The 13,750-nt window shown below is 35.5% G+C and overlaps 1 protein-coding gene across 2 annotated transcripts in view; it reads right to left on the reverse strand.

Annotated features, from left to right (window-relative positions):
• TRIM37 (tripartite motif containing 37) overlaps positions 1–13,750 on the reverse strand; it is a 91,942-nt gene that overhangs the window by 52,892 nt on the left and 25,300 nt on the right. For both annotated transcript variants that reach the window (XM_054585490.1, XM_054585489.1), the window contains exons 9-12: positions 10,900–11,024; positions 6,218–6,268; positions 5,031–5,112; positions 2,662–2,738 (exon numbers count right to left, since the gene is read on the reverse strand). In XM_054585490.1, coding sequence (XP_054441465.1) covers positions 2,662–2,738; positions 5,031–5,112; positions 6,218–6,268; positions 10,900–11,024 — 335 coding nt within the window. The remainder of the gene's footprint in view (positions 1–2,661; positions 2,739–5,030; positions 5,113–6,217; positions 6,269–10,899; positions 11,025–13,750) is intronic.

Here is a 13,750-nt window from a genome sequence, read left to right on the forward strand (position 1 = left end):
AAATGGAATAGTTATAACTGTCTTAAATGTCCTTGTCTCCAATTTCTCACATGAAAATTCAGTTGTCTTTAAGGTATAACATTCAGAGATTTCAAAAAATGCAAAATACAAGCTTTATCAGGTATTATTTCACTTTAGAAAAAGTTATTCATGAAAATGTTTTGTTACTATGTAATAGATTATTTTTAAATGAATTTTAATTTCTAGTTTTAATTTCTAATTCAGATATCAAGACATATTGTACATAAAGAAAAGTTCTCACTTAATTTTGATTGGCTGATTATTCTCATTATTCGTTATGTCCTCTTACCTCTGTGAATGCCAATTAATCTTTGATTGAACAGCAGATATTATAAACTTTACTTTATAAATATAAAAATAAATTGGGTATTTTTATAATCTTACAAATTTTCATGAGCTTTGCTCTGGGATACAGTTATTTGGAAAAGTTTGATCCTATGAGGTATTACTTTTATTTTTCAGGTATAGTCAGAGCATTCACTGTTCAGTCTAGAACCTAACTGTTCCTCTCTACTGAGGCAAAAATTTCCAGAGTACCCCATACCCTATGAATTCTAAATTTATCCACTTCCATAGTGGGAAAAGATGCAGTTCCTGGCCCTGTATGAGCACTAGACATCACTCCCTGTAATCCTTTCAGATGGTTCTGTCCCCAAACCCAGGTAGTTTTCTCTCACATGAGCCCTGACTCGTTCTCTGCTGAGCACTTGAAGGGAACTCCCTACAGATCTCTGGGCTCTCTGACTGTGCAGTGCTCTCCTCTTTGTTATTCTGTGTGATACACCCTAGCTACACTGGTCTTCCTGGACACTCAGCACTCTCTCCTCAACTGAGGGAGTCTGCCAAATTCAATCTCAGTTCCCTTTCCTATGTCAGAGCCTGAAACTCTCTCAAAGCTATAATCTGAAGCAACCACAGAACTCAGGTTGTCCGTTTCTTGTCTACTGAGAATTGTTTTCATTTGTTGTCTCATGTCCAGTATGTAGAAAATGTTATTTTTGTTTATTTGTTGCAAGAGAAAGGGTTACTCCTCTGTTACGCCATCATAGCTGAAAGCAGACATTTCACACCAAACCAACAGATTTTTTAATGTAATACAGTAAAATAAAATTTACGGATATGGTTTCAGATTCCACATTACAAACCAAAGAAGCACTTGTTCAATTTTACTGTACTATCAAAGAAGAGTCACAATTATCTAAAACTGCTTTTCAAAATGTTTCTCCTTTTTTCATCATAAGAAAAAGACAATTATATAACTTTGGTGATGACGGTAACTAGACATTGTTACTAATCATTTCTCAGTGTACACAATATCAAATCATTATAATGTACATTTGAAACTAATATAAAGTTATATGTTAATTATACCTCAATATAAATAAATAAGTTACGTAAATAAATATTTCTTCTTAACCAGTAGATTAGTGGTTGACAAGAAGAGGAGGAAGAGGAAGTGAGTACTAATGGGTATAAGAATTCTTTGTGGGGTGATAAATTTAGGTAGCCATGATGGTTGCAGACTTGTGGGATCTACTGAAATCTCCTAAATTGTACATTTATTTACAAGGTGAATTTTGGGGGGGTATAAATCGTATCTCATTAAACAAAATTTCCCAACTACACAATATTCAAAATTTGTGAGACTAGATTTTATATCTATAGTTTGACAAAAACAACTTACTACACACAAAATAGATATAAAAGCAGATGTGAGAATCCAGTTGTCTTCTTTTTAAGCCATATATCAAGATTTCCAAAAATGCAAAACAATACAAATTTTTTCATCAAATATTCTGCTTTAGAAAAAGTTGTTTAAGAAAATATTATTATGTTAATACACAGTAAGTTATTTTTTCAAAGTTAATATAATTTTTAAATTTTGTTCCCTTTTTTTTTGACTAACCCACAAGCTAGAGTGTGAGGTGAGTGACTATTGGTAAGTCACTTCCCTCCCCCTCCTCATGTTTTTTTCCCCGAGAATATTTATTACTATTTTTTTACGTCTCCGTTCATCACCATTCATCCACTCTATACCCTCCACCACCTTCCTTTACCCCTCAGTTTTAATTTCTAATTCAGAAAATGTCAATAGATATAACCTCCATAAAGAAATCTCCTTGGAGTTCCCAATGTATATATTTTTATGTAATTTTATATTTTTATAAATTTATTCTATTTATATTTATTATATAACTGTATTTATTATAAAATTAAATTTTATATAATGTTAATCCTCACCCAAGGACATGCTTATTGATTTTAGAGAGGGGTAGGGAGGGGGAGAGAGAGGGAGAGAAACATCAGTGTGAGAAACATTGACTGGCTGCCTCTCCTACACTCTCCAACCAGGGATGGAACCAGCAACCTAGGAATGTGCCCACGACCTTTCGGTTTACAGGACTATGCTCCAACCAACTAGCCACACTGGCCAGAACCCAGTAAGTTTTAAGAGTATAAAGAATCCTGAAACCATATAATCTGACGACTGCCAGTCTGTCATCATACTATTCCCAGGACTGTATACCAGTGCACACTTTCACAAACATAATACATTAATTAACAAAACAGTTAAAAAAAATAATAGGAGGAATGTATGTAAACACACACTGAAGTTGGTTATATAACTGCACGTCTTACTTGGAAGTTTCAGGCAAGCCAGCTGAGAGTTCCAGAAACACAGATAAGTAATAACCACGAACAACTCCATTTCCATCCTAAAAGAAAAAGAAAGTTACAGAAACACACACTCCAGATCAATTTAAATTAGGTACACTTAAAACAAAACAAAACAAAAAACAGACTAATATCTCATACTTTAATTGGAAAGTACTTCTGAGCTTAAAAGCAAGAAGAGATATAATAAAAAGGCCAAAAGATTTGAGTCTGTAACAATTCAAAACTTTTGTACATTAAGAAAAAAACATATGAAAATATCAGTAACTATGAAAAGAGTTAAAGGGTTTCAACATACACAGAACTCTTAAAAATCAACCAAGAAAAGGCCTGGGTGGTATGGCTCAGTGGACTGTCAGCCTGCGAACCAAAGGGTCGTCGGTTCGATTCCCAGTCAGGGCACATGCCTGGGTTGCAGGCTGGTCCCCAGTAGGGGACATGCAAGAAGCAACCACGCATGATGTTTCTCTCCCTCTCTTTTGCCCTCCCTTCGCCTTTCTCTAAAAACAAACAAAATCAACCAAGAAAAGTGAAAACCCCAAAGAAAAATATTAAAAACACTATTTCCCTAGGTATAAAACAAAAAATAGTATTTAACACTAATAGAGTAAAATAGAAAAAGGTAATACTTGATGTTGAAAGTATCATTTCTGTTTTGTATGTTGAGGTTATATTCCTGTAAGGTTCTGCCTGGAGATTGAGAAGTTGTTTAAATTTCCATCCAGCACAGGATTTTGCAAAAATAATTATTCCACTCTACATTTCTCCATAATTTGCTCACATGACTACTTTTTTAAAGGATGACACACTCCCACCCAGTTTTTCTCCAAGTATGGTCTTTGGCTCAAAACAAACAAATGAAACACCTATAAAATGTACAACATAAAGAATGAACTATGATGTAGACTGGCGTTTTGGGTGACAATATGTCAATGTAAATTTGTCAACTGCAACAAATGTACCTACCACTCTGATGCAGGACATGTTGATAGTAGGAAAGGCTATGAAAGTGTGGGGTCAAAGGGTGTGTGGAATGCTCTGTATTTTTTACTCAATTTTGCTGATAATCTAAAACTGCTCTTAAAGTGTACTAAATAATTTTTAAAATAAATACAGATTACCTCTCCCCAGAAACAGCCACATACATTTCCTACCTCTGTTCACTAAGGCAGTCTAGAAACAGCGACCAACCTGATAGAAATGAACATACCTACTGCCCAGTTAAGTCTTGAAATACAATTTCCCCACTGAAAGAAATCAGGGTTATTTGGATAAAATGGCCAATTCCAGGTATGAAGTAAAAAAGGTACAAGATGAGCCATGGAAGAAACAAGGAAGAAAACTACTAAGGTCAGTACTAGGGTCAAAGCAAAGTGAAACAGAAGCCAACATGAAGAGACTAAATGTGTGTAAATCCCTAAGTTTATATTTTTAAAAATCTTAATCACTTTCAGAGAATAATAAGGAAAATTGATAAATAACAAGAAAGAATCCTGCCTCTTCAACATGAACTGCTATTGAGTAACTAAACAATACATAAAGGAAAGCATTTCTTTATAATAGTTTTACAAAAAATAAATGGAAAAAAATAAAATGAGAAAATCACTGTTTTGCAGTGATAGCTGTAGGCAATAGGCAACAACAGCTGCCAATACTGCAAAAAGAGATGTGACTAGGCATCATGTGATTAAAGAAACACATTACTGCATATATTCTCGCCATAGGAATAGACAATGCATCTCATCATGCCACTGGATCCAGCTGCCAATTTGCAGAAAATATATATAAAGAAACATACTCAAATGTACAATGAGTGTGCAATAAACATACGTATGTTCTGATGGTTTTCTGTATTTGATTTTTAAAGTAAGAATTTTAAACATCTCTTCTAAAGATAAGTATGTTCAGCCTCGGCTGGTGTGGCTCAGTGGACTGAGCACCAGCCTGAGAACCAAAAGGTCGCTGATTCAATTCCCAGTCAAGACACATGCCTGGGTTGCAGGCCAGATCCCCCGTGGGGGCGTACAGGAGGCAATTACACACTGACATTTCTTTCCCTCTTCCCCTTTGCCTAAAAATAAATAAATCTTTTTTTTAAAAAAAGGTAAGTATATTCCTACTAACAAATAAGATTTAACAATATGTCAGCGTTCATACTGTTCATATTTAATTCATTTTTCCATAGCATTAGTAATAGAACTCATAAACATTAAAATTGTCATTAATTCCTTACTCCACCAAAAAAGTGAACCAGTGTTTCAGGGATTTTTTACAAAACTCTGAAAGAAAAGTTCTTGGGTTTAAAAAAATTACTGTAAGCATGAAAAACTTACTGGATAAACTTTTAACCTCCAGCAAAGTCCTGAAACTTGAAGAGGTGGACTGTAAACAGGATCTGCTCTCTGGCGCAAAGTGCTAAAAATAAACAAATAAATAAAAGTTATTAATTAATTAATTGAACTAAATAAATAAATAACCAAATCCCAAGATCAAAACCAAACCAACCACTTTATTTATGTTACTTATTTCAAGACCTGGACAAAGTAAAAGAAGGCGACTAAACCAGATGACACTGGGTAAATTTATATATACTTATATCCTGAAATTAAAGAAAATTTAATAATAATGAAATATTTGGCAGTATTTTTTCAGTTTCATGTTAAAAATACCCTCAAAACTGTGACATTTAAGAGAAAGGGAAAAAATAAGTATTCTGAATTTAATTAGCACTTCAACAAGTAGTCTTTCATCATTAAAGAAAAAAATTTCTCTTCCTCATATCCCTGTAGTATAGTTATTCTTTTTTAAATGGAAAAACAAAAGAGCATGTGCTATAAAACAATGTATTGGGGAAATCCTTGGAAAGTTTGTATTTTAGCTGCAAAATTATCCATAAGAAAAACAAATAAACGTGGAGTGGTATATAGTCTCGGTTTGGCCTCATTTTGATCATTATCACATGGAATTTTTTTCTCCAGGGCAAGACTTTATATTCTTGTTAGGTGGCCCTTGAAGACAAATTCTTAGGACCTTTTTGTTTTAAGACCTTTGCTTCTAACAGTAAGAGAAAAAGCAGTGATGGCTAAAATAATTAACATGTAAGTTACAAAGCTTACAAATTTCTTACAACAATGGCCTCTTATCCACAGTTCCTCTCTTTGAACTGACATAAACAGGACCCAAATGGACTTGTTTTCATTACTCTTATTTCTGAGGATGGGTAAAGGGCTCATTGATCTTTATCAATCTCTATTGCCCCATTCATCCCATCTTACCAAAGGCTAAGTGGACCCTCTTTTAAAACATGGTTCTTTTGCCAAGACTAGAGAATCATCTGTCTTGAAAAAAAATACAATCCAAACAAATGACCACTGTGTTTCCTTCCAATAGGCAATTTGTTTCTTCTAAGACAACACTGACTGTTTCAGATCATTATGTCTATATCCTACCCTGGAATAATACCTTCCTGGCTCTTACTTATGTATATATAAAAAAATCCGGAGTTTTTCAAAGCTCTTACCTGAAATTCTCTAAAACAAAAGTAGCTGAATCATAAGATGGTACTAATTCACTAAAAAAGAAGCAAATGCAAAATGATATTATTTGGCTTACATAAGCTTAAAATTTCATTTAGTTAGAAAACAAAGTTAAGTCCCTCAGTGACATCTTAAAAACTTTATTAAATTAAGTCCCTAGGAAATATTTTTAAATCCTTATTAAAAATAACATTAAATCAAATAAATTCATAAAACCTTCAAAAGATAACATCAAAAGTTATCAATGAAATTGGGGACTCCACAAATACTTTAAAATATTTTGAAAAGGCAATATATAATAAAATATTAAAATAACTATGAGACATTTAAACAGTACTCATAAAATAGGAAAAGGAAGAAACTGGAAACCTGAAATATGGAATCAATATAAACAAGTTTAAAAATCAAAAGAAACAGCAAGAGCTAAAGATATCACAATAAATCCCCAAACTTACATCGTCAAAACAAATTATGAGGAATACTGACAAGCCCTAAAGACTTTGAGAGTATTTACTAGCAAATAAACCCATATAATTTTATAGGATATAAACAGGGTAAGAATACATAATCACAAACGGGGCAAGCCTTAGGATGGACTAGTGTATTAACAGCTTCTTGGCAAAGCAAGATTGCCCGAGGCAACTTTAGTGTCATACAGTCTTCTCCAAAGAGAAATGAACTACAGTCACAGAAGAGAGGGACAATGATCGTCTACTTGGCTGGTAAACACCCTTATATCATGCGACTACCCTGTAGTACTGTCATTAGAATACCACTGAAGTCACAGTCACTAAACATTCATCATAAGGACACTGTCATACATAGTACTGCAGCACACAGTTATATATTTAAAACATAAAACTATAAATTTACCAAAAAGATAAACTGCAAGATATTTCACATCTTCAGATATATTTTCTAAAGTTCAATTCATGAAAATTTGTGATTACCAAAATAAGATACATATAACATACATCCGTAGCATTTTCACACTATGATAGTGCCTAAAGAGATTACTGATTTGCCAGTAAAAATACAGATTAAAAATATATTATCCTTTATTTTATGGTAATTATGTATAGCTGAATAGCTCACATCCTTTTCACCTCCTTCAGAGGTAATTTGCAATCGTACTGACGTTACCACTCTGCGCGCAAATAAGGTACAACTTTATCTTCTCATAATTTTCTTTATTTCTATACCTCCTCTACTCTGGTCTTGATAACTGAATTTATTCCTTTTTTTTTAAAGAAGAAATTCTATCTTTTAGATTCTACCTCAGAACAACTATACAGTCTCACTCCCTACAATGCCCCGACAATAGCCCTACAAATTCTGATTGAAACAATTTCCTTGCTGTCCTCTAACTATAGCTTCCTATCATATCCACATTTTTGTTCATGTACATACATATCCTATTCCCATCTATCTAGTAAAATCCTAACTATCTTCCAAGGTCTTTTCAGAATTTCTGATATTAACTGAGTAACACATGCCAGAGTTTAATATATAATTCTCTACTATTTAATTTGAAATATACACTCAGTAGAATTATTAGTTCCTCTTCATGTCTCTTATGTAGCACCGACAACAGCGCTGACCATGTAGTCTTTAATAAATAACACTACATTTGTTTAATGACCTTTTATTCTTCATTGTGACTCCATCACAAACTATTACCTGACAGAACTGAATTCAGTCCCATGATCTCAAAGCTTAGAAACATTCACCACTGCTTTGCGCATCTAAACTTTGGTCTGGAACTTAAATGTCAATAAATGCTGGCTTTCCTTATTTGGCCCTCTTCCTTTGCTGATCAATGCATCAACAGGTGAACACCTGCGTCCTGTATAGTGCCACTCATAAACTAAGTCTGTAATAAAAATTACGGTTAATTTATAAGCCAAAACTTCCAGTAAGACAGTAAGCATTCCTGGTGAGAGGGAGCCCTACGGTGACCTTTACCCATGGAAAGCTCCCTAATTATCAGACTTGTAAATTTTTAAAAAACTTTTTGGTGGTTTCCTCTGTATTGATGTGCTTCTGCCTTCTCCTTCCCAATTTCAGTCCCTTCATCCACACCCAAAAAAGAACACGGTGAAAGCAAGGGACCGTTAGGGTTCTGAGCTCCTTGGGTAGTTAGAAAGGGAACAGGAACCGAAACAGCCACTGGATATGACAGAGGCTGACACTCACAAAGTCTAAAGCAGAGCTGCCTGCCAAGTAGTATCAAGGTAGTAGTTTACTTGTATCAGTGGGTCCCAGACGTTAGTGCAGAATAACGTAGGATGCTCGAGATTCATTTTCCAGATACCACTCCCAAAGACTGTCAAGGAACAGGCCTGGAAATTTGCATTTTTGGAAAAAACACTACAGATGACTGTGACACAGGTAACCTACGTACCATACTTTGAACGGAAAAACACTTATTTTTATTTACAATATTTATGTCAAAACTGGTTCCATTCCACTGGTGATAGAACAGGTAAAAAAAAAAATCTTCATTTATCAAAAAGGCAGTCTTGGAATCTTAGTGAACTTCTTAGTTCACTCAGATTTATTTAACACCCAGCTCTTTTAATAATATTCAGTTTTAATAAAATATGAATGTTGTGTCTAGTTTCAAAACAAACAGGCGTATCATTCAGTGAGGACTACCTGGGTTCTCATCTGAAAAATTCTGTCCTTCTGTTTATAGAACTGTGGGTAGTTATGATCCTTAGGACTGCACCTGCGATAAGGAACAAGGGCTTACACCAGTGATTCTAAAATAGAGGCAATTTCACCCCCAGGAAACATTTGGAAATGCTTTCTGTCACCTCTGCAAAGGGAAACGTGCTTCTGGTACTACATCCCACCATACACAAGAATGCTTCCTCTACCCCACAAAAAGATTATCCAGCTCAAAATGTCAATGATGCCTAGGTTGAAAAACCCTGGCTTATACCAGTCTAGTACAATCAAACATTAAAGGAAAAGGCAGCTAAAAACATAAACATTTTTGTAACAAAGGCTGTTTCCTAAACATAGCACAGCCCTCAACATGCTAGAAACACTTGACAGTATTTCATAAACCACTGCTCAACTGTAAAATGAACTAAAGTCTGTCACACCAATATACTTCTCTGAAGCAGTGGTTTAACCTCTCAACTTAGGAATACACTTAGGAATAAAGGGAGTTAAAAACAAAAAACTACAAATACCTAGCTATAGCCAATGTTATAGACTGACCAGTGCCCCCCCAAATTCCTATGTGGAAACCCTATCCTTCAATGTAACTGTATTTGGAGAAAGGGCCTTGAGGGAGGTGCCTGAAGTTAAATGAAGTTATAAAAGCAGGACCCTAACCCAGTACGACTCATTCCTTTAGAAGAGGGGGAAAATAAAACACTATACTGATCTCTGTGCATGCAGAAAAAGGGTAATGTGAGGAGAGAGCAAGGAGTGAGCCGTCTACCAGCCAAGAAGAGAGGCTGCGCCAGAAATTAAATTTTCTAGCATCCTGATGTTAGACTTCTTGCCCCTAAAACTGAGAAAATAAACTTCTGTTGTATAAGCCATCCAGTCTGTGGTATTTTGTTATGGCAGTCAAGCAGACTAATATACCACAAAAATTTTATTTCAAATGACCTGGGGTAAGGGGCCACATCGTTAAATTTTCAAAAGAATCCCAAGTGAGTCTTACATACAACCAATGTTAAAAACCACTATTCTTAACATGGCAGGATAGTCTAAACAGGTTTAAAAGAATATACTTTTCAGAAGAATTCTAAGACTTCCCAGGATAGAAACTAAAAAGATGCACAGAATGCAATCAATTGTTATTTCCAGATCTTTTAGGATCTGGAGATAACATCATGTCACCTTCAAAATCTTTTGGCATTTCATCCATTTATGAGTTTTCCTTTTGACTACACACATGTAGATGAGTTACAGTCACTATTTAGCAAGTAATAAGCAAGCTCAAAAGGTAAGTAAAAGAATGAATATGAGACAACATAGATGGTCCTTGAGAGCACTGTGCTAAGTAAAGTAAGTCAGACAGAAAGGAAAATGCTCTATGTTCTCACTTATATAAGGAATCTAAAAAAAGATACAAGAGGTATAAACTTGTAGTTATAAAATAAATAAGTCATTGACTGTACTGTAGAGCATGGTGACTGTAGTTAATAATACTGTACTGCCTATCTGAAACTTGCTAAGAGAGGTCTTACAAGATTTCATCACAAGAAAACAATTTTCTCTACGGTGATAGATGTAAACTATAAACTTATTATTATGATCATTTCTCAATATATAAAATATGGTATCATTGTGTTATAAACCTAAAACTAACAGAGTTTTAAGTTAATGATATCTTAATTTTAAAAAAAGAATGAATGGAAACTCATGAAATAAAATGTGATCAATTTTTTTAAATGTATGGAAGATGAAGCTCCAGGAAGAAACCAATTCCTAATTCACTATCCTCTTCTCTTTACATTCAAAAATGTGTAATTCCACAAGAATTTTTTAAAGCCAGGTTTACATGCATAAATTAAAATTTGCTAGACCCATCACTATAAACAACACCTTAAAAAATAAAGAAAAATGACTTTTTTTAAACAAGTACATGCACCTGCACATAAAGTTAATATGAAAATAAAATTTAAAAACTGTGTCATACCTGGTAAAATCTGGTGGAACAGGAGTGGTAACAAAGGACGCCATGGGCTTTCGATGAACTTGCTGAAACATCATGAGGATCTCTGAGCTCTTAGATATCAACTCACTCTTACTACAAGATCGCAACTGTGTGAGGAAAAAAAATGACCTGAATAAAATTACTGTTCACTGGCAAGTCAAAATCCCTAATAAAAAAAGGAAATAAAAATTGCTCTGGTTATATACTGAAAAAAAAAAAAAGAGATAAAAAAACAGAATGACTCAAAGTGGGCTTGAGAATTAAAAAATCTATTTAAAATATCTAGATTTATTTATTTCCAGTCTAACAGTAAAGTCATTGACTAAGTATCTTTGACTTTAAAGCATTTTTCTCTCCTCATATGTTAGGGTAAATCCAATTTTTAAAAAGATTTTATTTTTTTCATAGGGGAAAGGGGGGAAATAAAGGGAGAGAAACCTCGATTGGTCGTCTCCTGTACCGCGCAACCAACTGGGGACCAAACCTGCAAGCCAGGCACGTGTCCTGACAGTGAGCTGAACCCACAGTGTTTCACTTTTGAGGGACAATGCCCAAGGAACTGAGTCTCACCGGTCGGGGCAGGGTAAATCCAATTTTAAACAACTGCAAATATGTTTTAGACTGCTACAGTGAAGCCATTAGGTATATTAATAAAAAAACTCCTACAGGTTCATAGCCTTCAAACAAGGATTTCTTAAAATGCATACCAGGGAACCAGAGAAACCTTAAGATGTAATACACACAAGAAGTTTTAACCTGTATCAAGAGGGGAAACACTAAGTTATGCCAAAGTCAAGAAGTGAGAAATCCTTACTGTATGTGAGTTCTGGCCAAGATGGAAGTGTAGGTAGATACACTTTGCCTCCTCATACAACCAAAAGAAGGATAACAGAAAATTTAAAAACAAAAAATAACCAGAACCGCCTGAAAATTGAACTGTATGGAGGTCCAACAACCAAGGAGTTACAGAAGAAACACTCACCCAGACGGGCAGGAGGGGAGATGAGCAGCCCTGGCAGAGAGGACAGGCGGCAAGGCGGTGGCTGGTGGTCTGAGTGGTCCCACATTTGCATGTGGATACACTGGGGAGAACAGCTGGGGAGCAAGACAGACCAGGCAACCCAGGGTTCCAGCATGGGAAAAGAAAACCTCAAAACCTCTGGCTGTAAAAACCCGAGGGAGTTGCGGCAGCGAGAGAAACTCCCAACCTCACAGGACAGTTCACTGGAGAGACCCATGGGGTCCCAGAATGTACACAAACCCACCAACCCAGGAATCAGCACTAGAAGGGCCCAAATTGCTTGTGGGTAGCGGGGAAAGTGACTGAAAGCTGGCCGAGAGCTGAGCAAACAGCATTGTTCCCTCTCGGAACCCTCCCCAACGTACGGTGTAACCACACAGTGACCTGGGTTGCCTTACCCTGGCCAATACCTAAGGCTCTGTCCCTCCCAACATATCAGGTGTGCTGAGACAAAGACATATGGCCCAAATGAAATAACAGTTCAAAATTCCAAAAATAGAACTAAGCCATGAACAGCCAGCCAACCTATCAGATGCACAGCTCAAAATACTGGTAATCAGGATGCTCACAGAATTGGTTGAGTATGGTCGCAAAATGGAGGAAAAAATGAAGGCTATGCAAGGTGAAATAAAGAAATGTATACAGGGAACCAACAGTAAAGGGAAGGAAAGCAGGACTCAAATCAATGATTTGGAGCAGAAGGAAGAGATAAACACTCAACCAGAACAGAATGAAGAAATAAGAATTCAAAAAAATGAGAGGCTTAGAAACCTCTGGGACAACTTTAAATGTTTCAACATCTGAACCTAGGGGTGCCAGAAAAAGAAGAGGAAGAGCAAGAAATTGAAAACTTATTTGAAAAAAATAATAAAGGAGAACGTCCCCAATCTCACCAAAGGAAGACTTCCATGAGATCCAAGAAGCTCAGAGTCTCCCAAAGCAGTACAAACCAAGGCACATAATAATTACATTAGCCAAATTTACAGATAGAGAGAGAATCTTAAAAGCAGCAAGAGAAAAGGAGACAGTTACCTACCTACAAAGGAGTTCGTATTAGACTATTTCTCAAAAGAAACCTTGCACGCAAGAAGGGGCTGGAAAGAAGTATTCGAAGTCATAAAAGGCAAGGACCTACATCCAAGATTATTCTATCCAGCAAAGTTATCATTTAGAATGGAAGGGCAGATAAAGTGCTTTCCAGATAAGGTCAAGTTAAAGGAGTTAGTTCATCATCACCAAGCCCTTACTATATGAAATGTTTGAGGGACTTGTCTAAGAAAAAAAGATCAAAAACTATGAACAGTAAAATTACAACAAACTCACAACTATCAATGACTAAACCTAAAAACAAAAACAAAAACAAACTAAGCAAACTACTAGAGCAGGAACAGAATCACAGATACGGAGATCAGAGGGGTTGGGGAGGGGAATAGGGGAAAAGGTACATGGAATAAGAAGCACAAATAGTACATATAAAACATACAAGGGGAGGTTAAGAATATTATAGGAAATGGAGAAGCCAAAGAACTTCTATGTATGACCCATGGATATGCACTTGGGGGGGGGGTGCAGTATGGAGGGGAATAAAGGGAAGGAAAAAATGGGACAGCTGTAGTAGCATAATCATTAAAATATATAGTTTTAAAAAAGGAAATCCAACTTTAGTAAAATAAGCGTGATTGTTAAAACACTACTAATTTTGTATTCAAGACAACTATTTTGAAGTCCTACTTCTGCCACGCACTAATTGTATGACTCTGAGAGTCTGTTTATGCGTAAAACTGCAATAATAGCTATGCTTGCTTTGCTAGG

The sequence above is a fragment of the Pteronotus mesoamericanus genome, unplaced genomic scaffold (genome assembly GCF_021234165.1).
Source record: "Pteronotus mesoamericanus isolate MK-2021 breed Mesoamerican mustached bat unplaced genomic scaffold, CSHL_Meso_final contig_84, whole genome shotgun sequence".
Taxonomy (NCBI): Eukaryota; Metazoa; Chordata; class Mammalia; order Chiroptera; family Mormoopidae; genus Pteronotus; species Pteronotus mesoamericanus.